At 37.8% G+C, this 24,075-nt stretch overlaps 1 protein-coding gene and 1 long non-coding RNA gene across 9 annotated transcripts in view; one reads left to right on the forward strand and one right to left on the reverse strand.

The window, feature by feature from the left end:
* Positions 1-24,075, forward strand: part of LOC143656980 (uncharacterized) — a 131,690-nt gene that overhangs the window by 97,262 nt on the left and 10,353 nt on the right. For 4 of the 5 annotated variants that reach the window (XR_013162672.1, XR_013162671.1, XR_013162670.1 and 1 more), the window contains 2 exons: positions 4,949-5,054; positions 7,708-8,355. This is a non-coding gene — a long non-coding RNA (uncharacterized LOC143656980). Of the gene's footprint in view, positions 1-4,948; positions 5,055-7,707; positions 8,356-24,075 lie in introns of those variants that run through there. The other variant, XR_013162669.1, reaches the window with a different exon arrangement.
* The window catches only part of PTPRG (protein tyrosine phosphatase receptor type G), a 730,904-nt gene that overhangs the window by 35,987 nt on the left and 670,842 nt on the right, over positions 1-24,075 (reverse strand). For all 4 annotated transcript variants that reach the window (XM_077128810.1, XM_077128809.1, XM_077128808.1 and 1 more), the window contains 3 exons: positions 18,944-19,035; positions 8,197-8,288; positions 507-603 (listed from right to left, as the gene is read on the reverse strand). In XM_077128810.1, the coding sequence (XP_076984925.1) occupies positions 507-603; positions 8,197-8,288; positions 18,944-19,035 (281 nt within the window). The remainder of the gene's footprint in view (positions 1-506; positions 604-8,196; positions 8,289-18,943; positions 19,036-24,075) is intronic.

Raw genomic sequence — 24,075 nt, forward strand, 5'->3', positions numbered from 1 at the left:
GCATGAAGCCCACTGGCCAAATGACTATAGGCTAATCCTTTACTATAGACCAATAACCTAGTTTTAGAAGGATTGCTTTGAAATTCAGCTTACTTGATCAAATTTCCTGTATTTCTATTTGTAAGAAAAAGACTTGGCTCTCACTGATTAAAACAGTGTCAACATAGCCAAGTGACATTTAACCCTGAACAAAAACTTACTTGACCCTCTATGGTCAAACTTTGGCTCCCAGCATCTGATCACTTCATGTGAAAACAGTGAAGCTCAGGACATTTTCTTTTAGTCACCTTATGAAGTAACTGAACTTGAACAGCTGGAAAAAAAAAACAAAGCTAAAGGGGCATAAAATATCCCTATTCCTTAAGTTTTGTTGAAGACTGGCTAATGAGAGGTTAGCTTACAAGCATAATTCTTTATTGGCACCCTGATTCAGCCTGCCTGGCTCACACCCCGCATGAAGATTCCATTTCTTTGTAGTTGAAGATCGCTTAGGGTATATTACTCACATGCTAAAATGTTGATATATCTGTTTTTGTGCTTGTTATCCGGGTGATTGGAATGTTCTGCAGTGATGTTCATATCAGCTGTGCAGCGTTGGACTTCCTAGAGAAAAAAAGCAAACAGCAAGGCTTCAGACACACTTTGGCTGTTAAAAAACAAGGTCATGGAAAGAAAGGAACTTTATACCTTTCTTTCTAAAGAAAGCATACCTTCTAAAAGCATAATGTATTTACTTTGCTCCCTAGTCACAGCCACCATTACCTCTCCAGACCCAACTTTAGAAATGATTGGTATAACAAGTGTATGACAGATGTGAAGAGGCTATAAGGATTTCATCCATTCATTAATTCATCAATTATCTACTTTACTGTAGGCATTCTCCCAGGCATGGGGATACAAAAGCAATAAAATATCTCTTTTTGAAGAAGTCACAGTCCATTGGGTGTGAAGACCATGCAAACGTGATTAATAGAGACCTGAAGAAGCAATGATGGGAACATAGAGGAACAGAGAAAGGCTTTAGACAGGAGATAATTCACCTGGATCTTAAAGGATGAATAAGAATTTTCCAGGCAGAGAGAACAGTAAGTGCACAGCCTAGAGGCAGAAGTATCATCTCCACTGGGCTTTGCAATGTACGTATAGGCCTTATTGCCCCATTTCATAACTGTCAGTAGGCAAATTGACCATAAAGACCCAGTCCTGAAATAACACTAATTTATAGCACAACTAGTTATCATATCTGACTCAGATATGTATGGCTCTGACAAATTAATGGTGAACTCTAATTTTATTTGTTTATTTTTTTCTAGTTTTATTTTAACTATCTTTCCTTAGAAAAATAGCAAAAGCAACAGCAACTTCATTCAGTTACCTTCACCATGGATATATGCATCATCCATTTGGCTAATACAAGGTTGCTTAAAAAGCCAAAATTTTCTACACTGTGTGCTTCAAATTCAAAGTATGGAGCTAACCAATAAGGGTAGTCATTAGCAGTGCACAGCTGCTACAAAGAGCAGGAGCAAAGTGACACAAAATTATCAGGAGAAATGTTTTACATGTAACAGATGTAACAGAGTTCAGGGGCATACAGACTTTTCACAAAGGAGTTGCATAGCAATTATGGATGTTTTCCACAGCATTTACACTAAGCATAATGAAAACAGGGAACTAGTTGTCTTTTATAGGCACAAAGTACTTTCCAGGAAAGAGCCCCTGTCATTCTCTCCAAGGAGAAACTCACTATAATCAAGGAATATAACTAAGGATTAAGACAAAGGGTTACTATCCATTCAAAGAAACCATATTCATTAATGCTTCAATTCATGGAACCTATATATTAAATTTTTCATAATTGTAGGTCTTTCTAGTTGTCTGTTTAAAAAGCCCCATAGGCATTAATTCGGAACTCCTTTCTAGGATGTGTGTTCATGACACAAATTCTTTTTTAAAAAAAAAATATTTTCATTGAGAAATCTTCACACACATACAGTCCATCCATTGTATATAATCAGTGACTCACTATATCATCACATAGTTGTGTATTCATCACCATGATCATTTTTAGAACATTTGCATCACTTCAGAAAAAGAAATTAAAAAAAAAAGAACTCATATATCCCATACCCTTTACCCAATCCCTTTCATTGACCACTGGTATTTCAATCTACCCAAATTTTACCTTCTATCTCTCCTATTATTTATTTATTTTTTATCCTTATTTTTTTTAACTCATCTGTCTATACCCTGGGATAAAAGGAACATCAGACACAAGGTCTTCACAATCACACAGTCACACTGAAAAGCTATATAGTTACACAATCAACTTCAAGAATCAAGGCTGGATTGTCATGACAAACACAGTCATGACACAACTCTTACTCCTTTCTTACCCATGCTATGTGTGATAAACTTTGATATTTTCGATTCTAGTCTAAAATGGTTTATAACCTACAGTTTGGCAAACACTTAAAGAGCCTTGAGGCTATCCCTGGTTCTTTATTCTAAACGACATTATAAAGTACGGGCACAAAGTAATGAGTCCGATATTTTAACATCTTCTAGAACATGAATATAAACCATGCCAACCAATCTTGGAAAACTGGCAGAAACTACCTTTTGGAATTGCCGGAAAAGCCTGAGTGAGGTATAACCTTCTGAATAGTTTCAAGGGCAGAAAACTTTTGAAAATGAATTGATATTCTGGAAGACATTAATTTAATCTCTCCATGAATCCCTGAAACAAATTGACATTTCTTGGTTTCTCGGTTTTACATGGACCTGTTCAGGGCTGAGTTTCTCAGATATCTCATGCTAAAAGATTTTAACTTTTAGTACTTTAAGTTTGGGTTTCACTGGGTCTTGCAAAATGTTTTCCCTGTAGTATGGATCTGACCACCCTAGTTATGGGCAGAGGTTGCACCTCTATTGTAATGTAATACAATTGTCCAAGGCTGCTTGGGAGCAGGTGTCTGTACTGTTTAAAGCAGTCATTCAATATGGTCAATCAAACTCTTTGTTATCTAAAACCCTTGGTCAGATCCATTGCTTCTACTTCACTTTTCCAATTATGTGAATGACAGAAAACAAAACATAGCCATAAATAATGTTAAATCTGATTTTATTAGAACCCAAGGGGTTTGCCTAAGGCCTTCTAATTTTGTCTTGTGGGTAGTAATGTCATCTATAATTCCTTGCAGTACTGCTTGGCTCATTTAGATGCTGCTAATATCATCTGATCCTGGAGTGGCTTTTCTCCATCCCGGACTTTGCATTGCACAGTTAATGTGATTTTAATAAGTGTTAAGACTCTTTAAAGTGACTCGTTGATGGAGTGTGTATAGTTAAGTTACCTATTCAGCACTTTAATAAAATAGCTTACGATTTAAGGTGGTTTGTATGTTATTATCTATACAAGAAAGGTGGAATCCTCAAAAGGGATATTCTGAGTTTTATCAGGTATACAACTCCAAGAGATTGCCAGATGAAAATAGGAAATTTGTAAAAATAAAAACACTAGAAGTTGGCAAACCCAGAATTAGTAGGAGATGAAATAGACTAAATAACCTTTTGCTTGAAATCGTTTATGTGAGAGGCTAATGAGCACATGAAGCCCCACTGTCCTGTCATTCTATGGCTCAATTAAAAATATATAACTAACTAAATTAAAATAAATGTAGAAATCTTCCAGATTACTTAGCTTCATAAAGCAAGCTGAGAAGAAAGTATCTGGGACCTGATGACCAAATACTGAACGAGTATTTATAACATTCTTAATGCCCTGAGTTCAGATAGCCTGTGACTGTGTTAAAAGGAATGTTCTACAGAAGACTGCCGGGTCCTGTTCATGACTGGATTCCGGTGCTTGCAGAGCAGGTGCTCCCTAGGTACTGGCCACCACACTGTGAATTCTTGTCTTATCTTCTTCTGTTCAGGCTGCAAACTGTGGCCAGACTGATTTTTTTCCCCAAATGTAGCTATGATTTTGTTATTCTCTTAATCAGAACCCCCTGGATAGATTCCAGATTTCTTAGCATGGTCTGATCCCATCCTCTCCAAATCCTTTCCAGACCCCAAATGGTCTTAACGCTCTGCCCTGTGAAAAGACCATATGATTTCCTACTTTTTGCTTCACTGCCATTTACATTTGTCTAAGAACGCCTCTCCTTCACTCCCCCATCCAAACCCTTTTATCTTTACCTAAAATGACCACCATTTCCCTCCAGAAAACCAACCCATGATAGGTGATAATAATACAGCACCTTTCATCCTGCACCTAGACTGTATAAGATGGTATTTTTCATATAGAATATGAAATTTGACTTACTCCCTTTTTGTCTCACTCTTCATAAAAATCTCTACTTCAACAGCTATGATTTTCTTCATGAGGGTCTAAAAATATATTTCTTTAAAATATTTACAACCCAAACTGGCATTTTGTAACATGGATCCTCAAGGAAACTCTATAAAGGGTCATTTTTATGCCATCTTGCAGGGAGCAGTCTTTATTCAGGACTGCACCTCTGTCCTGGGGCTCCCCTATTAAATGTCATTGATGATGCTGGAACTCTCCATTTTACATAAACTGATTGTAGTCACTGATCCCACAGTGCATGGGCTCAGGTGGACAAAGCTTTGTTCTCTTAATTTAAGATGAACCAGCCCAAATTTAGCTCAGCTGGAGTTAATTGTAATATGAATGATCCCCCCAGTGGATCTTATCAAGGGGCTATGGACCTCTGGTCTTTTCTCTGCACTGAGCCTTTCAACCTCTGATTCTTCTGACCTCTATCTATTAGTTCTGTTGACCCACAGAGCCTTGGAGTGCCCTTCTTTTGAAATAGTAGGCTAGCATTGTGCCTTTGGAAGCCTTGCGAATTATGTCTGTGGAGGCTGGAGAAGAGACTGTTCATCTCTAACGCTACTCTGTAAAACCATTTCCCAGGAAGAAGCGTGAGGTTGAAGTCAGCTCAAATAACCAAGGGAACAGATTCATGGAATTAGCACAATCCCAAGACAAGAATTGATGCTATCTCCAGTAACTGTTAAAGGTACGATACTGCCAGTTTTTAACAGACACAGATATTCATCTGACAAGGAGAAGTGCTTACTTTCAGCATTATCTCTAGACAAAGACTCAAAATTGCCAGTGAATCTTTTTTTTTTTATTCTCCTCCAAACAGCAAAGTTCTGGAAATATGACAGCTAATCATCAAAGCTTTTCTTATGTCTATCCAAGATTTTCAAATAAGGTTGGCAAAGAGAATTTTTGCTGAAATATTCCATCAACATTCTTAAGTGCCATTTTCTTCTACACTCTCCTAGAACTTTATACCTGCATTATAGCACTTAGTTTGCTTTGCCTGCCTCTACAGTAGTTGTGTACACTTTGGTCTCTCCACAGTAGACTGAACTCCTTGAAGACAAGGACTCTGTCTAATTCATCAACTGTTAAGTCATACTTCTCTAAAATCATAAGATTAGTTCCTTGAATAATTTTAGGCTCCTATTCAGAGGTTTTATAAAGTTTTAGTAAGTCAAATTCTCATCTATTTCTGGGAAGAATCTAGAACATAAAGATCATGTAATGGGCCCTTAGTACTCTTAGGGGCCTCCTTATTTTGCTGTGCCACCCCCACCCACCCCCATCCCTTTGGTCAAGGCAGTTGTTGGCCTCTTAGTTGCACGATCAGTTTTAGGCAGTCACTGGTGATCTTGGTTATTTCTGTTTCTGACTTCAGCTTATTAGAAGACACTGCTTTAATGAGAGTCTGAATGGCATCAAGATTAAAAATGCGGGCTTAAATCAGATAGCCTTGATCTTGAATCCTATTGCTGCCATTTCAAAATGTAGCCACCCAGTGCCTCAATTGTAAAGTTTCCTCATCTATGAAATAGGGACAATGAAAAAGCACCAACCTCATGGGATGGCTATGAGAAATGATCAAAATAATCCATTCACAGTACTTAGTAAATGCTGGCTACCATTAATCCACACAAATGGATCTGGAAATCCAATGCTAAAATTTCTTTATCATGACAAGGACATTGTTTTTCTTAATTACACATCTTTTCTACTGCTCTTCCTCATGCAGCCCATTACTATTTCTTGTTTATAAAACGAGATTATTTCTCCTGCCTTGTCTCAAATAGCTTAATACCAATTGAGCCTTCTAGCAGAGCTACCAAGAATGAATCTTAGTTTTAAAATGCTTTGATTTTTTTTTTTTTTCAATCAGAAGGAGACAGCATATTAATGAGTTCTGTTACTCTCTTACTTCCCTTCATGTGGCTGCCTAACTTTTCTTTTCAGGAAAGAGTATATTGTTCCTATTCTGAATAGCCCCAATTTTAAACTCAGGAAAGACTGTGAAATGACAATAGTAGAATAATATCTCCTTCCTCCTTGCCCACACTGTTCTACTCCTGTAACTATCAGATGATAATGGTCATGCCATAAAGTTCAATCTGGGAGATGAAACCTTTCAGCCACAGTATTTTTTTAGGATAGAAATAGGGTACAGATGCTCAGGATTTGTTCACAGGCATGATTTTGATGCAGCAATGCCCATTTTAAGTCAGATCAAGTTTACAGAGGTGTAGCTGATTATTTTGAATAATTAAGTGGTGTCAAAACCAGCTGTGATGAATAGCACTGGGGTCTCAAACCATAAATAATTGAGAAAGCAGAGTTGCATTTGATCATCCTGATCAAATTCTGCTCTCTAGAGGACAAATGTTTGTCCTGAATACCATCAGCATTGTTAAATGCCTCAATATTCTTGCTCAGTCACCCAGCCACCAGTCAATTGAACTAAATCACTTTAACACCACACACATTTGCTGTCTTCATGAATACAAAATGTTTGACTTAAACCATGTTCTGTGTAGTCGAACAGGCATCTTCCCCCCACCCATAAGAATCTAATAAAATTATTAAATACTTGAAATGTTTTTGTTCATTCTATAAAACATATGACTGCAGAATAAAAGAGAGGGTTCCTTCTCTCTACCACCTTTGCTTTCATTCTGCTCAAAGAAAATAAAACAAAACAAAAACTAAGAGAAAAACTTTATTTAAAGCTAGCTGTTAATAAAATTGCCTTTATGATAGCCTTTGGGGATTCCAAATTTGCATAGAGATGGCAGTTTTTGGCCCTATATTTATTTCTCATTGTTCATGAAGATGATAATACCTTCCCAGCTATATGGCTCCTAGATGGTCCCAAAGTGTTTACCTTCTTTTATCATTTCATTGGTCCCCATGACCAATTTTGAGTAAAGAGCTGGGCAGGCTAGCATCATCATCATTTCCATTTTAAAGTAGAAATGAGACAGAGAAAGCAACCAACTTACCCACAAAACTAGAAGACAGCCGAGCTGCCATGAAAACTTGGCCTCCTCGGCATAACTCTTGCTGCCAGAGATGTGCCTTAGTTAAGCGCCTCAGTGAAGAAAAGGGCAGTCTGTTTAATAGCTCCTCATTGACACCCTGTCACTGCTGAACTGGCACGGAACCCAGAGTTGGCAGAGTGGTGCAAGCCTCTCTCTACCTTGCTTCCTACACACCAGTTCTTAAGATCAGAAGGCTGCATTACCCCATGTCTTCTCTCAAAGGATTAATAATCACAAAAACAAAAACTATCAACCTTAAGAGTTAACCTATCACTTCCAAAGATGTTAATCATTTACTTTTTCCAACAGTTTTGGGATGTAGTGGCATCATCATCATTTTTTAAGAGGAGTAAATGGGCTGAGAGAGGTGAAGCTCACTACTGCAGCCAGCATCCAGGTTCTCAATCTTCACATCTGTTCTTGCCACTATACTATGCGTGTCCCAGAAGTGAGGTGGAATTAGGGGGCCCTTTGCTTTGCCTACGATTACTGTTCTTGGTTGGAATTAAAATGATGAAGGAACCCTAAAAACTGATCCCCACCAGCTGCCTCTTCTCTTTCTTAAGTCTGTTCTCTCACAGTAGTGCATGGTCTGGATGAATGCAACCAATTCTGCTTCACCTAATTTTTATTGGGAAAAGAATGCCTGTTAAAATTGTAAGTATAAGGAAAAAAGAAATCTCTATTTTCCACAGTTATTGTTTTATTATCCTTGGAATAATTTTGGTTAAAGATTACAAAAAAAATCCCTACAATATAATACTTTTTTGGGAATTAATTTCCAGTTTTGAAACATACCTCAAAATCCTCGGAGAACCCGTGCTGGTTATTAGAATAGAGCTCACCGATGTGTTTAACAAACTGTTTGACAGGAATGGCTTCCATGTCATCTGTGGGGATAAAACAATATTCAAAGTCACACAGAATAGTTCCACAAAACAAATAACACTGAGAAGAGATTATCTGAGACAAATATTTGACTTTTTTTCCAAGAGTGATATAATGATTTCATCTGAAACTGATGTCAAGAAAAGTCTCAGGATTTATTTTACATTAGAATCTCATTGTGATTTTCAATGCTTAGAAGCCAGGTTAAATATTGTTTAAATTAAAATGTAGGTAGATAATTCCCTTTACTTATTTTTTTTATTAAAAGCAATTTGCATAGTTTATTTACCACATCATACTCTTAATTTAAAGTCTGAACCCACCAAGGTTACTAATTTGCCAAGAAATTTTATCACAGATTTTTTTAAATTGCTATTTATTGGGGTCCTCCCTGAACTTGGCAGCAATTAAGTTCTATTCCAATCTTTGAAGTCTAAGCAAGTGCTTATACACAATGGCAGAGAGATGCCATTGTACCAGCTGGCTTTGGGTACAATGCCATCTATCTTTAAGTGCTCAAAATTTTAGTGTAAGACAGCTGTGTCTACATGATGCCAAACAATCAGTTTGACTGAATTAACTGGATTTTTTAGTGTTGACAGACTAGGTAGATTGAGGAAGACTCCATGTTCTGATTTATTATAATGTGTAGCTTACATTTCAAAAGGACATTTTCAGTTCATCAGTCCAAATTATGTCTTAAGCTTATTTATCCAGACCCAATCTGATACTTGAGTACTGCTGCAAATCTGCCACACCCAAGTAACTGGCGTTCCCCAACCTCCTCCTTCTCCTTCCCCGTGCCTACCTCCCCCCACTCCCAAATATTTCCTTTTAAAAATACTCTGCTGAATTTGAGATAAACAACAGACATGACATTTACTTTATTCAGAGTGAAAGATCTTTGGCAAACGCACAAACATCTAAACTGCCACAGATGCTTTTCTTAGCAAAGGCTATGAGATCTGTATGTGTAAATGAGGTCCTACTTTGGCAAGAATTTTATAGATCCAGGCCTGACAATCTGATTTCTCTTCATCTGGTGACAGTTAACATTGACTATGTCATTCCTTCTCTACTTTCTTTTGAGAGAGCAAAGCTCTAGGGTGGCTTTTTGCATCTATTGACATTTTCAAACTTGAATCATTCTTAAGGGGAAAATAGCATCTATGTACTTCATTTAAGGAAGGCGACTTGTATGTTCATAATCCAAGTTTTTAGCATGGAAATGTTACTTTATCAAATAGGTGGAGCTCTGTAAGCACAAATTCTTTCCGTGTGAACAATTAAAGATCTAATCATTTTAATAGGCAGCCTTAGGGGAAAAAATTGCCAAGTTATTTACAAATATTTCAGGATTGAAAATGTTCATGAATATGCAATCATTTTACACACCCAAGAAATCTAAAGCTCCCATAATGATGTAACCGGCATTAACAAAGTAAGCAGAGCCAAAACATTCCCCCAGAATATTTAGCAGAAAGCACAGTTCAAGAAAAATTTCCAAGATGATCTGATCACTTTACTTACAATGTTTAGAAGTAAGTGAATTCTACAGTAATGTTAAGTGGAAATAAAATGGCTTCAATTTCATTAAATTTAGAAAAGGGCTAATATGTACAAAGTTAGAGAATCTCTAGAAGATAAACGCAAGGATAAAGTCATCTTTGGACAAGAGGCAAAATGAGTGAGCTGGAAGACAGCCCATCCCCACAAACACCCCAGTATATAGATCACAACAGTTCTTTCCTATTTATTTAGAAATGAAAGCCACAATAGGGTTCCCAAGTGCAGAAGTGATATAGTTAATAATGTAATAGGTTAAGGGCAACATTAATCCCACAGTGATAGTTTAGAATTTTAGAGTCCAAAAAACTTATGGTGTCATGATTAAGGACTTGGACTTGGGATCAAAACAAAAAACATGTCAGCTTAAGAGTTATTGTACTCTGCAAGGTAAAAACCACAGCATTTAGGGCACAGTCCGTCTCAAATCATTAAAAGGAATGCTTTTAGGCTTACAATTTATTATTTCTTCCTACAGAGTACTCAATTGTAATGCCCAAGCTAAGGTCACAACATGCTCAGGAATCGGTCTGAGCATTCCAGCAAAAATCCAGCAGTTCTCTGTAAAATAATCATGGAAATATACGATTTACTGTTCTCTCCAATTTGCTCCTTTTTCCACGGAAATCTAACCACACTTGCTCTGGGTTTCCAGGTACCACCAACAACATCATAAAACTATCAGATGGGCAGATATACAGATACTTCTGCTGTACTGACCAGCATCAGCTACCCAGATAACGCATTATTTGCTTTCAATCATGCAGAGGGGTCCTAAATATGTTTTCTCTATATTAAGATGACTATAAGCCTATGACTAAAAACAAGTCCTCATAGCTTTCCTCTTACGTAGTTTTTCTATTAAATTCTCTCAACATTAGCCAGGCAAGTAATTATAAAATTACTGTAACTAGCAGAAGACTAGGCAATTAGAACAGTATCCTAGACCTGATCTGCTCAGTTTTTATCTGGGAAAAGCTTGTGTTGTGAAGACATGCATCCATAGTTATTTCCACCTAAACCTCTGAGCTACATCAAAGACTGTCCTTTGACAGTATTAGCAGCATTAACTACATATAGTTTATATCTGATAGCATGTATTTAATCACCCCAACAGTCCTGAGAGATAGGTACTGTTCTCATACCCATCTTACAGTTGAGAAAACAGGTTCAGAAATATTAATTGAAGGCTAAAGTATGACAGAGGTAGATGGCCACAGATCCAAGGTAAAGAGTGCTCGGACTTAGAGAATAGCTGTTGTCTGGGTCAGAGTGAATGGGAAACTGCTGGCTGAAACATTTACTGAGCACCCAGGATGCAGCAGACATTAGGGAGACGGTCTTTGCCCAAAGACAACATTACGTTGGCAAACAATGAACATAAGGAACAGGCAGCAGGACAGCATGGTCAATTTGTGGTAAAGATTTCAAGTGCCATAAAATGGATGGATTTGAAGACTTAGATCAGAGTAAATATCACTAATGTGGTAGATGGTTGGGGGGTACATTAAAAAAATAAGATTGGCTGGAATCAAAGGGAAGATGGTTTCACTACCTGAATGAACAAATATGATACAGGTTACATGGAAGATTGTTATGGCATAATGTAAACAGTATAATGATGAATTGGTTAAGATGAGCCCATTTATCGAGGGGCTCTACCAAATGTTTTTCATATACTGCTTCATTTATCTTCATAAGAACCAAGTGAAAGACACTGTCATCCTCATGTTACACATAAGGAAACTGAGGCTCCTTATCCCGAGTCATACAGCTTGTAAGTGGCAGAGCCCAGACTTGGATCCTGGTCTCTTAAACCCAAAGTGTGTGCTCCTCTGCAGTATGACAGACTGCTGGTCCTCCTTCTCAAAGCACCGTGGTCCAAGGAAGAACAAGGGACTAAGCAGAGAACAATTTATAAAATATTGCCTTATAATTTTATACCAATGTTTGCACTCACAGAATTTTGACCACTGCTGTTATCACTTAATCACCTCATTATAAAATGGTTGATAGATTCAATTGAGAATCGTCACCTGAATAATAGGGTTCATTATTATTATTAATGTTATTTATGCTAAGTTTCAAGATTTTAGCCTGTTGTGGTTGGAATTATACTCTGTAAAAAAAAAAGAAAAAAGAGAGAGGATTTATGTTGGCCAATCAATGACAAAAAAGTCTTGACACTATTTTTAGGGGGGGGTTGTTTGTAGTTACCTGAAGCAGAGCATTAGAAGAAGGTGAACAAATGACAGTAACTTTTGCTGAGAAGCACAGAAATTCTTTGGAGAAAAAAACAAGCCAAGGGCCAAGATGGCTCAGCAGGCAAGAATGCTTGCCTGCCATGCCAGAGGACCCGGGTTCGATTCCTGGTGCCTGCCCATATTAAAAATAAATAAAAATAAATAAATAAATGAAAATATATATTTTTAAAAAAAAGAACAACACATTTGGACATAACAAAAAGCTGTTTCAAAAGTCTTCAATGTCCATCGTGTTGGCACCTTCGGAACTATCAGAAGGAAGTCACCAATACTTTGATCTTTGCTTTAGTTTTACTTATACTAAATTTGCTTAGTTTTAATCTTAAGGGATAACTGTCAAAAAGAAAAGAAAAGAAAAAACTAGCTTTCTTGTCTTTAATTTTTGGTTTGATATTATCAGAGAAAAGGAAAATCAGCAACTTGGGCTGTCTCTACAATGCCACAGGGAAACACAGCCACAGCACCCTACTCAGTAACATTATTAGCGTGTAATTCAGTAAAGCCATTTAGCTGTTATTTTTATCAGCCACCACTGATGGAATGCTTCCTAGGTGCCAGGTACCCAGAGACAGAATGTCTGGTAGAGTGATGTCACCTCTCTGTGATTCTGTTTCCTCATCTGTAAAATGGGAACAACAATTGTATCTAATTCATAAGAGTGTTGTGAAAACTAAATGACAGAAGTACTTATAAGAGTAGTTGACATTTAGTAAATGTTTAATAACTATGATTTATTAGATGCTAATGGCTTTTCACACAGTCCCCTGTGATCCAGGTGCTGTGATTACCCCCATTTTATAGATGAGGAAACTGTGGCTGATAGGCTAAAAGAGAGGCTAAGGAGCACGTCCAAAATCCACTGTCTCACTAGACCTTACGTTTAATACATGCAAGCTGAGAGTCAGAAAACCAATTCATGGTAGAGGAACTTACCAATGAAAAGGGCTGAAATGATAGGCTTTGGCTTTAAAGGTAGGCTTTAGTTGCCTGGAAAATTCACACTGGTCAACTGGTTGCCTTGACATAGTATTTATCTTCCTTTCAGGATGCTCAGCTGCTAGGGTTGATTGCCTTAAGGTTTGTTTAAGAAAAGATCAGTGGTAGTATGTGATGGGTACACATACAAATACAATTAAGATTCCAGAGTGCCTAGAATCACCTGCTCAATGGCCAGTCCCTACAAAGTTCATTTAACCTGTAGCAGTTCCCTCAGCCCCATCCCAAATTCTGAACAAATTTGTCTGGGCAGGGAGAGTATATAAAGCCCCAGGCCAGTATTTCACTCCAGTCAATCCTGCTCAGACCTTACCCCATCCCCCCAACCTAGGTCCTCATGACTGTGTTATCCTCAGTAGTACTGACCATGCTCTAGTGGTGAGACCTTAATTTAGAAACTCAGTGCCCCCATCTTGTCTGCCCTCTCAGCCTCTCAGAAGCCAAATCCAGGCCTCTCTCTGCGCTTGGTAATACCCCTGTGTCAATTTAGGAAGATAAAGGAAATATGAAATAAAAGAACATGGAGATTTTTGTTCCTGACAGTATAAAACAAATAGATTTTTGCCTAAATCAGACTCTTAGGATGCAAGGAATACTGTGGAGATGGGAACATTTTATTTCCTGCTATTAAAAAGAAATCGCTTTTCATTTATGACACAATAAAGGCAATAAAGAAGGGGCTTCATTATAGTCAAAAGACCAATGAATCTCCTTTGGAGATAATCTCTGTATAAATAAAATATGCCAACAAGGTTGGTTTAGTCCCAAGGGTTTTAAACTGCATGCTTAAAACCCCTTTATATGCTGGCACCCTGCTGAAGCCAGTGACCTTCAAATTATTAAGATGTATTTTAACTGCTGGAAAGGCATGACTCATTTCTGGATTTTTAAGCTACCGGGTAGCAACATTCTGTTTTCCAACAGTCTTATTAGAGCGTTAGATTTTCTAATTTCGACAAATATACACATATGGAAAGCCTCTTCAATATGCTCCATACACAGGTTAATTTCACAAGGTAATTTATGATTTAAAAAGATGATATATAATGAAAGCCTTTAGAAGATTATAGCATTAGATGTAATTTGTAGATGGCATATGTGGGTAATGCTTCATTACTGACAGTAATGAAAATATTACTCAAGTTTATTATTAAAAAAAACCCAGGTTGGAAACAGTCAATTCTTAAAGTATAAACTGTAGAATAATATGGATCTTAAGAGATGGAAATCTGTTACTATCCCAGTATTTTAGAAGATGGAACACACATGAGAGAACTGATAACTGGGTTATTGCATTCAATTATTCTTTATTTTCGCAGTGTAACAGTGGGAAACCAGTCACCATAGAACATTTAATTTTGAAAAACCATTAGTAAAAAATACTAAGAGTCAAAACCCAAATGTCTTTCATTCTCCTGTACAGTTTAATACATCTAGGGGGATAAAAACATATATATTGTATATGGGAGCAGGCTATGATTCAAAATCTTTCTGACAAAGGAATTGCTGTCACTTCTCTAGTGCTTCGAACCTAATCTCAAAAAAAAAAAAACCCCACAAGAAACAAAAATGCTTCTTTCCCCTTGGGTAAATGATCTTACATCGTGAGTGCTTCCTGGTGTGGCCAACTAACCCACTCCCCTTGGATCCACTATGTTCATTGTCTCTAGCATGCTTAATACATGTGGTGGAGAGTAGAAAAAATTTACCTTCTTAAAGGACTGTCTTTGCTGTTCTAAATGGGAAGAAGACATTGGATTTCCTTAACAATCATTCCTAAATTTCAACTTAGAATTAGTGTAATTGATATCTCAAAATTCCTCAAAAAATTCTTAGAACTTCTATTTCCAAGGAATAAGTATCAAAAAGTTCACAAAACTTTCCCTAATCTTATACCTAGTTTATAATATTTTCGTAGAGTAAGCACAATTTACGATTCTATTCTATGAAAAAAATTTTGGGATTTAAAGACCAGGACTATTTATGAATTTAAATCATCCAGAATCATCCAAAAGTTCACTGATTTAGTGTCTAAATTTGTTCAACATTCCTTGTGTCTGTGAATTGCTCCCTAAGCCATTCAAATCACACAGGGTTGTTTATGCGCAGGGAAGTGAAATATTGGTGGACTGAGAGTCTTTTTCTTACAAAGTAAGAGAACAAAAATGACCAGAGAACAAAGTTGAAAAGAGAGATTTTCAGATTTGGAGCAAACTTGTAAGAATAATTATGAAACTACTCCTAGGAAAATGTAATAGAGTTTAAAGGAGAAGCAAATGGTCAATACTAGTGAAAGAACAACTCAGAAGAGGCTAAAGAAAATATTCATTATTTCAAATGAAGCAATGTCCAAATAAGGAACTTGGAAGTCTTGAGATACCAATACTATCAGAAAAGCATGCCAAGACAAGGCAGAGCCATTTCTAAGTGTCTAGGCTCTGAAGTCACACAGACGGTACATCAGTGCAAGTGCCATCATTTAGTAATATAAACTTGGACAGATTAATGTCTCTGAACCTCAGCTGTTTTATCTGTAAAACTGGGATATTAATTATACCCACCTCCATAAGATTGTAGTGCAAATAACACAGAACACTAAATCTCGATAAACATATTTTCTAAAAAAACAAAAAAGGGTTAAACGTAAAATAAGTTCTAGGAAGGGAATATAGTTTACAATGAAGACGTAGGAGATCCATTTTATGAAGTTTTGGTACGTAAATTTTCAGTCTCATCTTTCTGCACATATTTTTAACCAATATTATGGTTCAGAAGACTGGTGATCAACTAGAAATACCATTTTTTTAAAAAACTAGAAAAGAAGTTCAAGTGATAACATAAGTCGATAAATCTGGGGCCTAGAAGTCTTGTCATTAGGTTTTGAATAAAACCTAATTTTAGGTTAACATTAGGTTAAGAATAAAATATAATTTATTCATTTGGCAGAATAAGTATTCCATATGAGCTTTATAAATATCATACAATTTTTAGAAATAAAAGCATTAGATAATTCTTAAGGTAAATCATTTGAAATTGATCCCACAGAGGTCTCTATAAAGAACAGATATGGTAAACGCTTTGATAGAGTGAAAATAATGAATATATTAAAACTTGTAGTTTTCTAATACTGAATTTTCTGATACAAGATACAGCTGTACTGCAATCACCAGGAAAAAACATAAGAATAAATAGAATAATGAATTGTTAAAGTGCTTCATACATTACAACATAATTTATAAATGTTAAGTGATTATTAAATGGGTCTGTGTGGTTTTATTTAGAGAAAAACGAGATTGTGATCAAGTACACTCCTTAAGGAAAGGTCATTTAGGGGTAACTCTTTTTCAGTTAAGGGTGGAATAAATTTGTCTAGGTGTGCCTCCATGGAAACAGAGTGCTATCTATGAAAACCTGAGAAAGGGAAAGATTAGCATCATTCATGATTTCACTAGGTAAATTCTTTAACATCACACTGCCTTAGAGCATTTAAAGTAATTCAATTTACAAATGAGTTGTTACTCATCAAGATTGCATCTACTACACAAAGTGAGGTGGGATTGAATATAGTGGATTTCTCAGTCATTGGAGAACTTGAAGAAATTCTCTATCTGTATACTTATACTACCAGTGAGTGTGAATTAGGAGAAATTCAGATTTAAAAGGAAGAAAGCACACATTTAAAGAAATGCCTTTGGCTTGTGAGTAGTTGTATCGGTAATTAAACAGGCAGCTGGGAAATGAAGCAGAAAACATTCAAAAGCATTTTGGGTTTAAGACACCTACCTATTCAAGGGGTGTGACAAGGCATGCATAATTTATAACATTTTTCAAATATTCCAGGAAATTGAAAGTTAGTTCTCAAGTCCAAGTCAGAGAAGACAGCTGCAACTTGGCCAGGCCAAATGGCCATTATTTGGGGTTCTAGATCATTTTAACATGAGACCATGCAAATGCTTTCTTCACCTGACTGCTAGGATTAACGATATCATGAGTTGGGAAGGAAACTCTGAGCAGTTTATGTTTCTAGTTTACTTTACAGTTTCTAAAGTACTTTTACATATAGCATCTAAGGTGATTTTCCCAGACACTTGAAGTGGTCAGGTATCCTTATTTTACAGACACTGGAAACTAAGGCTCGGAAAGTCAGAGAATTGACCAACAGATTCATGAAGGCAGGGTGAGATTCTAAGTTTTCTGATTCTTAATCCAGTGGTTGAAAGAAAAGAAAAGAAATACAGCCCATGAAGAATTTCACCATTTAACCTTTTAAAATATATCTCAATTGCACTCAGCTACCCAGCAGCTGTGTTTGTCAGATGAATCAGTTAAGAGTTACAAGAGGAAAGGCTCCCGGGCATTTTCCACAAATCAAAACACAGTCTAGGTGATACAAGAAGAAATGGATATACACATGCAATTGTACAGATCCAGATTTGACCAAACTACTTATTCCATGCCAATGGAAGAATGATGATTCCTGACTGCCTTCTGTTCTCTAAAAGGCAAGAGTGCAATTTCCTCTACCAAAAATAAAGGGCTAGGGTTAGCGGTGAAGAACATACAGTAGCACAAAACTCATCTCATCTATGTGGGAATCATTTAAAGCAGCCACAGAATGACCCAAAAAGAACTTAGAGATTTTTGTTACCTCTTGTTTCTGTGTGACAAGTTTTAGTGAGAGACATTGACTATGGCAAATGCTAACAATATCTCATAACATACACAGACATATAGAGGGCCATTTAAGTCACCAAACCATAACTGTATGGTGAAGATCTGCAAACAATGGAAACAACCCTTAATACCCAGAGAGTAACAGTACCTCTGAGCTTCAGAGCCATGGATTTTTAAGAACTTTAAGGAAAGCTTGCTGCACTTCTCATTCACTGATCCATTCATTCAACAAATAGTTACAGAGTGCTTACTATGTGCCAGATGCAATTCTAGCACTGAGATACCTCCTCCCCCTTACGGAGCTTTCAATTTAGTGAGAGGAGACAGACAAACAAGTAAAATATATAGTACATCAGACGGTGCAAAGTATAATGGAGAATTAAACAGGCAAGGAGGATAGGGAGAGCTTCAGACTTGAAGGGTGACACCAGAGAAAAAGCAGTGCCTCTGTTTACAAAAGAATAGCATCAGAAGGATGATGTGTGAAATATCTGAAGATCCATACATGGAAGCATATAATGAAACACAGAGGGATAAAGAGGTTCAAATCTGGCAAAAGGAAAGGAAATGAAAATTGTGGGAACCTTCTTCAAATCCTAAATCCTATTACAGCTAACCTGTTGCAGCACTTCTGAAAGTTTAGGGCATTTGCTAGGATTCACTACAGTGTGCTCTCACAATCCCTACCCCTAAAATTAACCCAGTGTTTGAGGTTTTTATCTAAAAACAAATAAAATATATGTCGGACCAATAACATATCCCAACACACACAAACATCCAAAGGACCAAAACTAAGGTAAATTATTTTCAGAATAAGGAATCTTTGAAGTCTCACTAAATGCAAATTTTTTCAGAAGTTAACACAAATTGTCAAAACGGAATTTAGCCCAAGTATACTGTAAATATGTAAATATTTTTTCCTACTTCCCTTCCCTCCCTGTGAACTTGAGGTTGTTCTTCCTCTTTAAAGAGGATTCCATTACTTTACAGATATGAAAAGTAGAAGAGATTTCATTCACTTATACTTGATTAAGGATAACTTAGACTGGGTAATCTTTAAGAGGCTATAAAAATAATATTTTGTCATGGCTGCACATACAGCTGAGAACAAAAGAGAAAAACAATTAGCCCACTGGAAATAAGAGTGTCTTACTTACCCGGAATGGGAATAATAGGGATACTTTCATTGGGGACCACCCGAGGTGAACTGCTATCTTCCACATAGAAATGAGCTGTCTGAAAACATTTTCTGTGTATGAAAGAGAAGAAACATGCCAACAGTGAGACCAGAGAAAGACACTTTGAGTTCATCATATTTTCAGTTCTTTCACAGATTTTCCCCAGCTTTAAACATCACACAGTTTTGAATACAAACCCACTGAAAAGGAACAAGATTCAAGAGGGACAACATTCAACCTACTGGAAAAACCCAAAATAGTTCATGAATATGTTTGTTATTGTCTGTATCCAATCTGATAGTTGAGAGGGAAAGGATTGATATTGAACCATTCAAATATGTGAAAATCTGGCGCACAGAGTAAACTCGCAGCACAGATTGCTAGGATTACCCCTCAATATTTCTAAATTTGACATATTACAGAGAAATAATTTGCTATTCTCACCCCCCCAATGCTAAGTTCCAAACCACACCTCAAACCCCCTAAACACAGTCATTGAACTGCCCATGCAAACCGTGTCACCACAACGTTAGATGCTTAGCAAAGCGCCCCCCACCCCCCAAAGCCACAGACTGCTCTTTCAAGGGGTGAGAGGGTTTCAAGAGGGCAGGCGCTCAAAATCAGAGGCTCCTGCCAGACACTATCTGAGAGGACTTGAAGTCCTCAAGTGTCACTTGCTGGCTTTTGTTTTCTTTTCTTTTTACCTGTACTTCAGGCAAAGCAGGGAGCAAACACTGGTCATCATAGGCAGTGAACAGAAAAGCCATCAGCACCTCACTCAGCCTCTGCCTACCGAGGCTGGCCAGCCCTCGGCTCTCCAGCATCCACGTCACTGCTCACTGCGGCCCTAATGAGCTGCCGGAAGCACAGGCTGAATATTTAATGAGGCCGCTCAGCGGGAATGGCTTTTGTGACCAGAGCAGGGTCCCTGTTCATCTGGCAGGGCGGTTTCACAATAGCGGGCCCTACTGTTGGGTGTTTTAGCCAAGCAGGCAGCATCTTTGTGGGACTCGGTGGCGCTGGGATCCATCCCACTCCTCTGGCATCTCGCACCAAGCCAAGTTTATACACAACTAGAGCTTTCCTTTTCCTGGGGGTGGTACTCTGTCACTTTTCTTCAGAGGTGTCTTTTCTCGTCTAATCACAGGTATCCTGGGATGATCCTTTGGGCACACCAGGTTTCTAAGAAGCCAAAGAAGGGAGTTGGAAGGCTAGAAAAGGCAACTCTATAAACCAAAGATCTGTGGGACGGTGAGGAGACCGCAATGTCACGCAGATTATTCTATCTCAGCTTTATACAGAGCTGTTGTAGCCACATGCAATCAGAAATTATCTCATGCCATAGTTTGAAGAATTTTTCTTTAAGCAGTATTGACTTTCCAAAGGAAAACAGATCTAACAGTGTGTACTTGGGATCTGCTCTAGAGTCAATCTGGGCCACTACTCTATACTACTAGGAGATTTCTGAACATTTTGGTACATATCTCCCACTCTTGCAGAGTGGTGAAGAAAATGATTTTTCCCATGACTTGTCTGCATTTGTCATGTTAATAATAAAATGAGTTTTTATTACTCTTTGTTTAGCTGCCTTTACCTAAATTTGGGCAGGATGTCAGTCAATCAGATGAAAGCTACCTGAGTCTAGCACAAAATATTTCAGGGCTTTATTGCTAACTGAACCTTCTACTGAATGTAAAATGATAAGACTTCCATGTCAACAAAACATAGATATGATATTTAAGATAACAGCTCTTTCCTGTTTCTAAATTAGTGACTAAGTTTTCCACTCTTATGATCCCAACAACCCCCAAGTTTGCACAGACTTCCAGAATGAAAGTTAAAATAGAAGTTTGCAGTATGAATATAATTACACTTAAATAGCTAAAAATGAGATATTTACTGTTATATATAGACTACCACAATCAAAATCAAAACAAAATAAAGTTTGTGGACTTCACAAATGAGCTAGAACTTGAACCACAGTAGCATAGCAAGGAAACTCTGCTATTGTAAAATCGCTGAATGACAGCCAATTTACCAGGTCAGCCTTTAGCAAACTAAAAAAGCAAATGAAGAATAATTTCTGTTTCACACCTATTAAATTTTTAAAATCTAAAGCTATTAGTAAAATGAAGGGTTACTGGCCAAGTTACTGTTAAAGTGACTCAGAAAGGATAAACTATATCATGGTTGTTTTTTTTTTTTTTCCTGGAAGAAAACAGGCAGACAGTTCATCCAGCTTCTTTGTGACAGAGAGCTAAAGGCTCCACATTAGCTTTGAAAAAAGCGGTGTGTGCTGAAGCAAATCGCACTATAGTGCCCCAGGTGCTGTTTATAATGGATTTTCCCTGGAGCAAAATAACTCTGTGATTGCTGGAGAAGAGCACACAACTGGGGACAAGGGATAGACACCTGGAAAACAAAGCACTCTGGACATCTGCACCTCGATGTGCGCCCACGTGGAGACCTGGATAGGCAGTGAAGTACAGAACCTCGGGGTGAATGTCTTACCTTAGCACAAAGGCTGAAACAGATTCACAAATATTGACAGAGCACTCATGACACTGCAGGTGCTACTGTAGCTGCATGGCGCATTTAGGTAACACATCTTTTGCAATCTTTAAAACCACTTCCTTGAACCTGGCTCAGCATTCTAGGAATTTATAAAGAACTACGCAAGTAGTGCATGATCTCTGCAGAACACAAATGCGCAAAAGGGAAAAAAATATTAAAAATCATCTATCCCTAACATCTTGAGGTATATCTTCCCATGCTTTTCTCCATTCATCTCTATTCCTTGATTGTGATGAGGCATGGAGAAGAATGACAGACAAGTCAGACAAGGTCCCTGCCCTCACAGTGCTGTTTCCTGTCGGGGAAAAAATCCACCACAAATGAGTAAACAAATAGTTTCAAGTAGTCAAGAGCCATGCAGAAAATAAAAGAGCACAACATGAGGATGGCCAGTGCAGCCAGGGAGGGCACTTCGCTGAGGACACGGTATCTGAGCCCAGACATGATTAAGGCAGACCAGCCAGGGGAATTTCAAGGGAAGAGCATTCCAGGCAGATCAAACAGCTAGTCAAAGAGCCTCAGAGCAGATTCAGTTTGGCATGCTGTAGAAACTAAAAGGAGTGAGAGGTGACAGTAGAGCAAAGATGCAGGAGGTAAGGTCAGAGAGGTGGGCAGGGGCCAGACCATGCAGGGTCCCTGTGGGCCACAAAGCATCTTCAGTTATGTGGAAGAGCAGTGAAGAGGCAGTGGAGGGTTGTAAGCAGGGGAGGCACACAGTCTGATCTGTATTTTTAAAAGAAGCTCACTCTGGCTTCTGTGTGGTGAATGGATTACAGGGCAGCAAGAAAGGATGTGAGAGCCATTGGGGTTACTGTTTAAATCTCATCCAAAGACAGCCAGACAGGCTGTGTGTGTGAGTTTGTAACAAAATGAGATCATACTATACATATCTCCTGATAGAAAAAATGGGCTGACATCCTCATTGTTATTATTTACTCAATTTCTCATTACATGAATATCTACATTACTGTGTATTTGATTTAATTTAATATATTCCTCCAGTAACTATTTAGTGGGGCTCTGTTCAGGGCCAGGCACTGACTAGGGTGCTAGGTTGCCTTCACCTTTTTACTGCCATGTTCAAGACTCAGCTAAATCTCTTGCACGTACATTGTGGATTTAATACTTAAGAAAAGCAGCTGGTTCAGAACAAATATCGTGTGGGCATTACATTTTAACTTGCTCATTTCAGAGAAGTCCCTTGATAGATTTTGTTTCTCGACCTTCAGCAGTGCCTGGGAATATAAGAGGAAAGGCAGGGATTTTAGAGAATTCAAAAAGAAAATCTAAGTTTTAACGCTCCTATACTTCTCAGGTGTGGTATGTTCAAAGAGGCAGTACTGTCTGTAATTTTGAGCTCAAAGGAATGGAGATAGAATTCTTGATAACATTCGTGTGTCACTGAGCATGCAATTAAAATTTTCTATCTGTGTCCAATTTTGTTTCAACTATCTTAAAAACCCTCCCTGAATGAACAGATTCTAGGATCAGGAACAGCCATCTTCAAAAATTATACTTTCTTCATAATAAACATTTATTCATTCAAGTACCTAAAATAAGGAAACAACGTAGATCATGCTTGGAATAAAATGGCATTTCCAAGTTTAACTATAAATTATTAATGAATGGGTCCCCATATACTTTTTATGTGTCCACTCCCCCTCTTCCCCTTTTGTTTCCCCTGTCCCCAGAGTGCTACATGGTCCCTTTGAAGAACTGATGCAGCTGGATGAAGATTTTTTCATTGATCCTGACAGGCTTAGTAATGACCCAAATTAGCTGTCTTCCATTCCCCTAATCTACATTTGCAGCACATATTTTCCAAATGCTCCCAAGTTTCCAAATTTAGGTATACCTTGTAGTTTTGGAGGGCCCTAAAGAGTCTCATTAGTCCAGTTTAAGTGAAGTGGTGGTTATTAACTGGCAGTGCACATCTCTGTGGCTAGGGGAACCCTACACTCCCAGAGATTCAAGTTGAGTAGGTCTAGGTTGGGACACAGCCTGTGTATTCTGAAAAACCTCCCTTGAGGATTCTGCTTGTGCACTCTCTGTTAGGGTCTGAATCCTATACCCCACAAATTGTACGTTCAGGTCCTAGGCTCTAGACCTGTGGATGTAAGCTCATTTTAAATAGGACCTTTGAAGATGCTATTATTAAGCTGTGCCAAAGGAGGTGGGCCTTAATCCAATATGGCTGAAGACCTTAGAAGCAAAGGAAATTGGAGAGAGGCATAGAAGCCAGATCACCATGTGACAGAGGCAGTGCTGCAAGCCGAGGATTGCAGCAAGTCAGCACCAAGATGCTACAGACTCAAGGAGAAAGCATGGCCGGCCGAGATCTTGATTTTTGACGTCTAGCTTCCAAAACTATAAGACAAGAAGTTCCTGTTGGCTAAGCCAACCCATGTGTGCTCTTTTATGGCAGCCATTGAAAACTAAGACACTGTTTCTGGCCTACTATGATAAAAGGAAAATGATTCCTAACAGTCTCCAATATTCTCACTAAAAAGTCACTAAAGAAATAATACAATCTTAAG

This window comes from Tamandua tetradactyla, chromosome 15, assembly GCF_023851605.1.
Source record: "Tamandua tetradactyla isolate mTamTet1 chromosome 15, mTamTet1.pri, whole genome shotgun sequence".
Taxonomy (NCBI): Eukaryota; Metazoa; Chordata; class Mammalia; order Pilosa; family Myrmecophagidae; genus Tamandua; species Tamandua tetradactyla.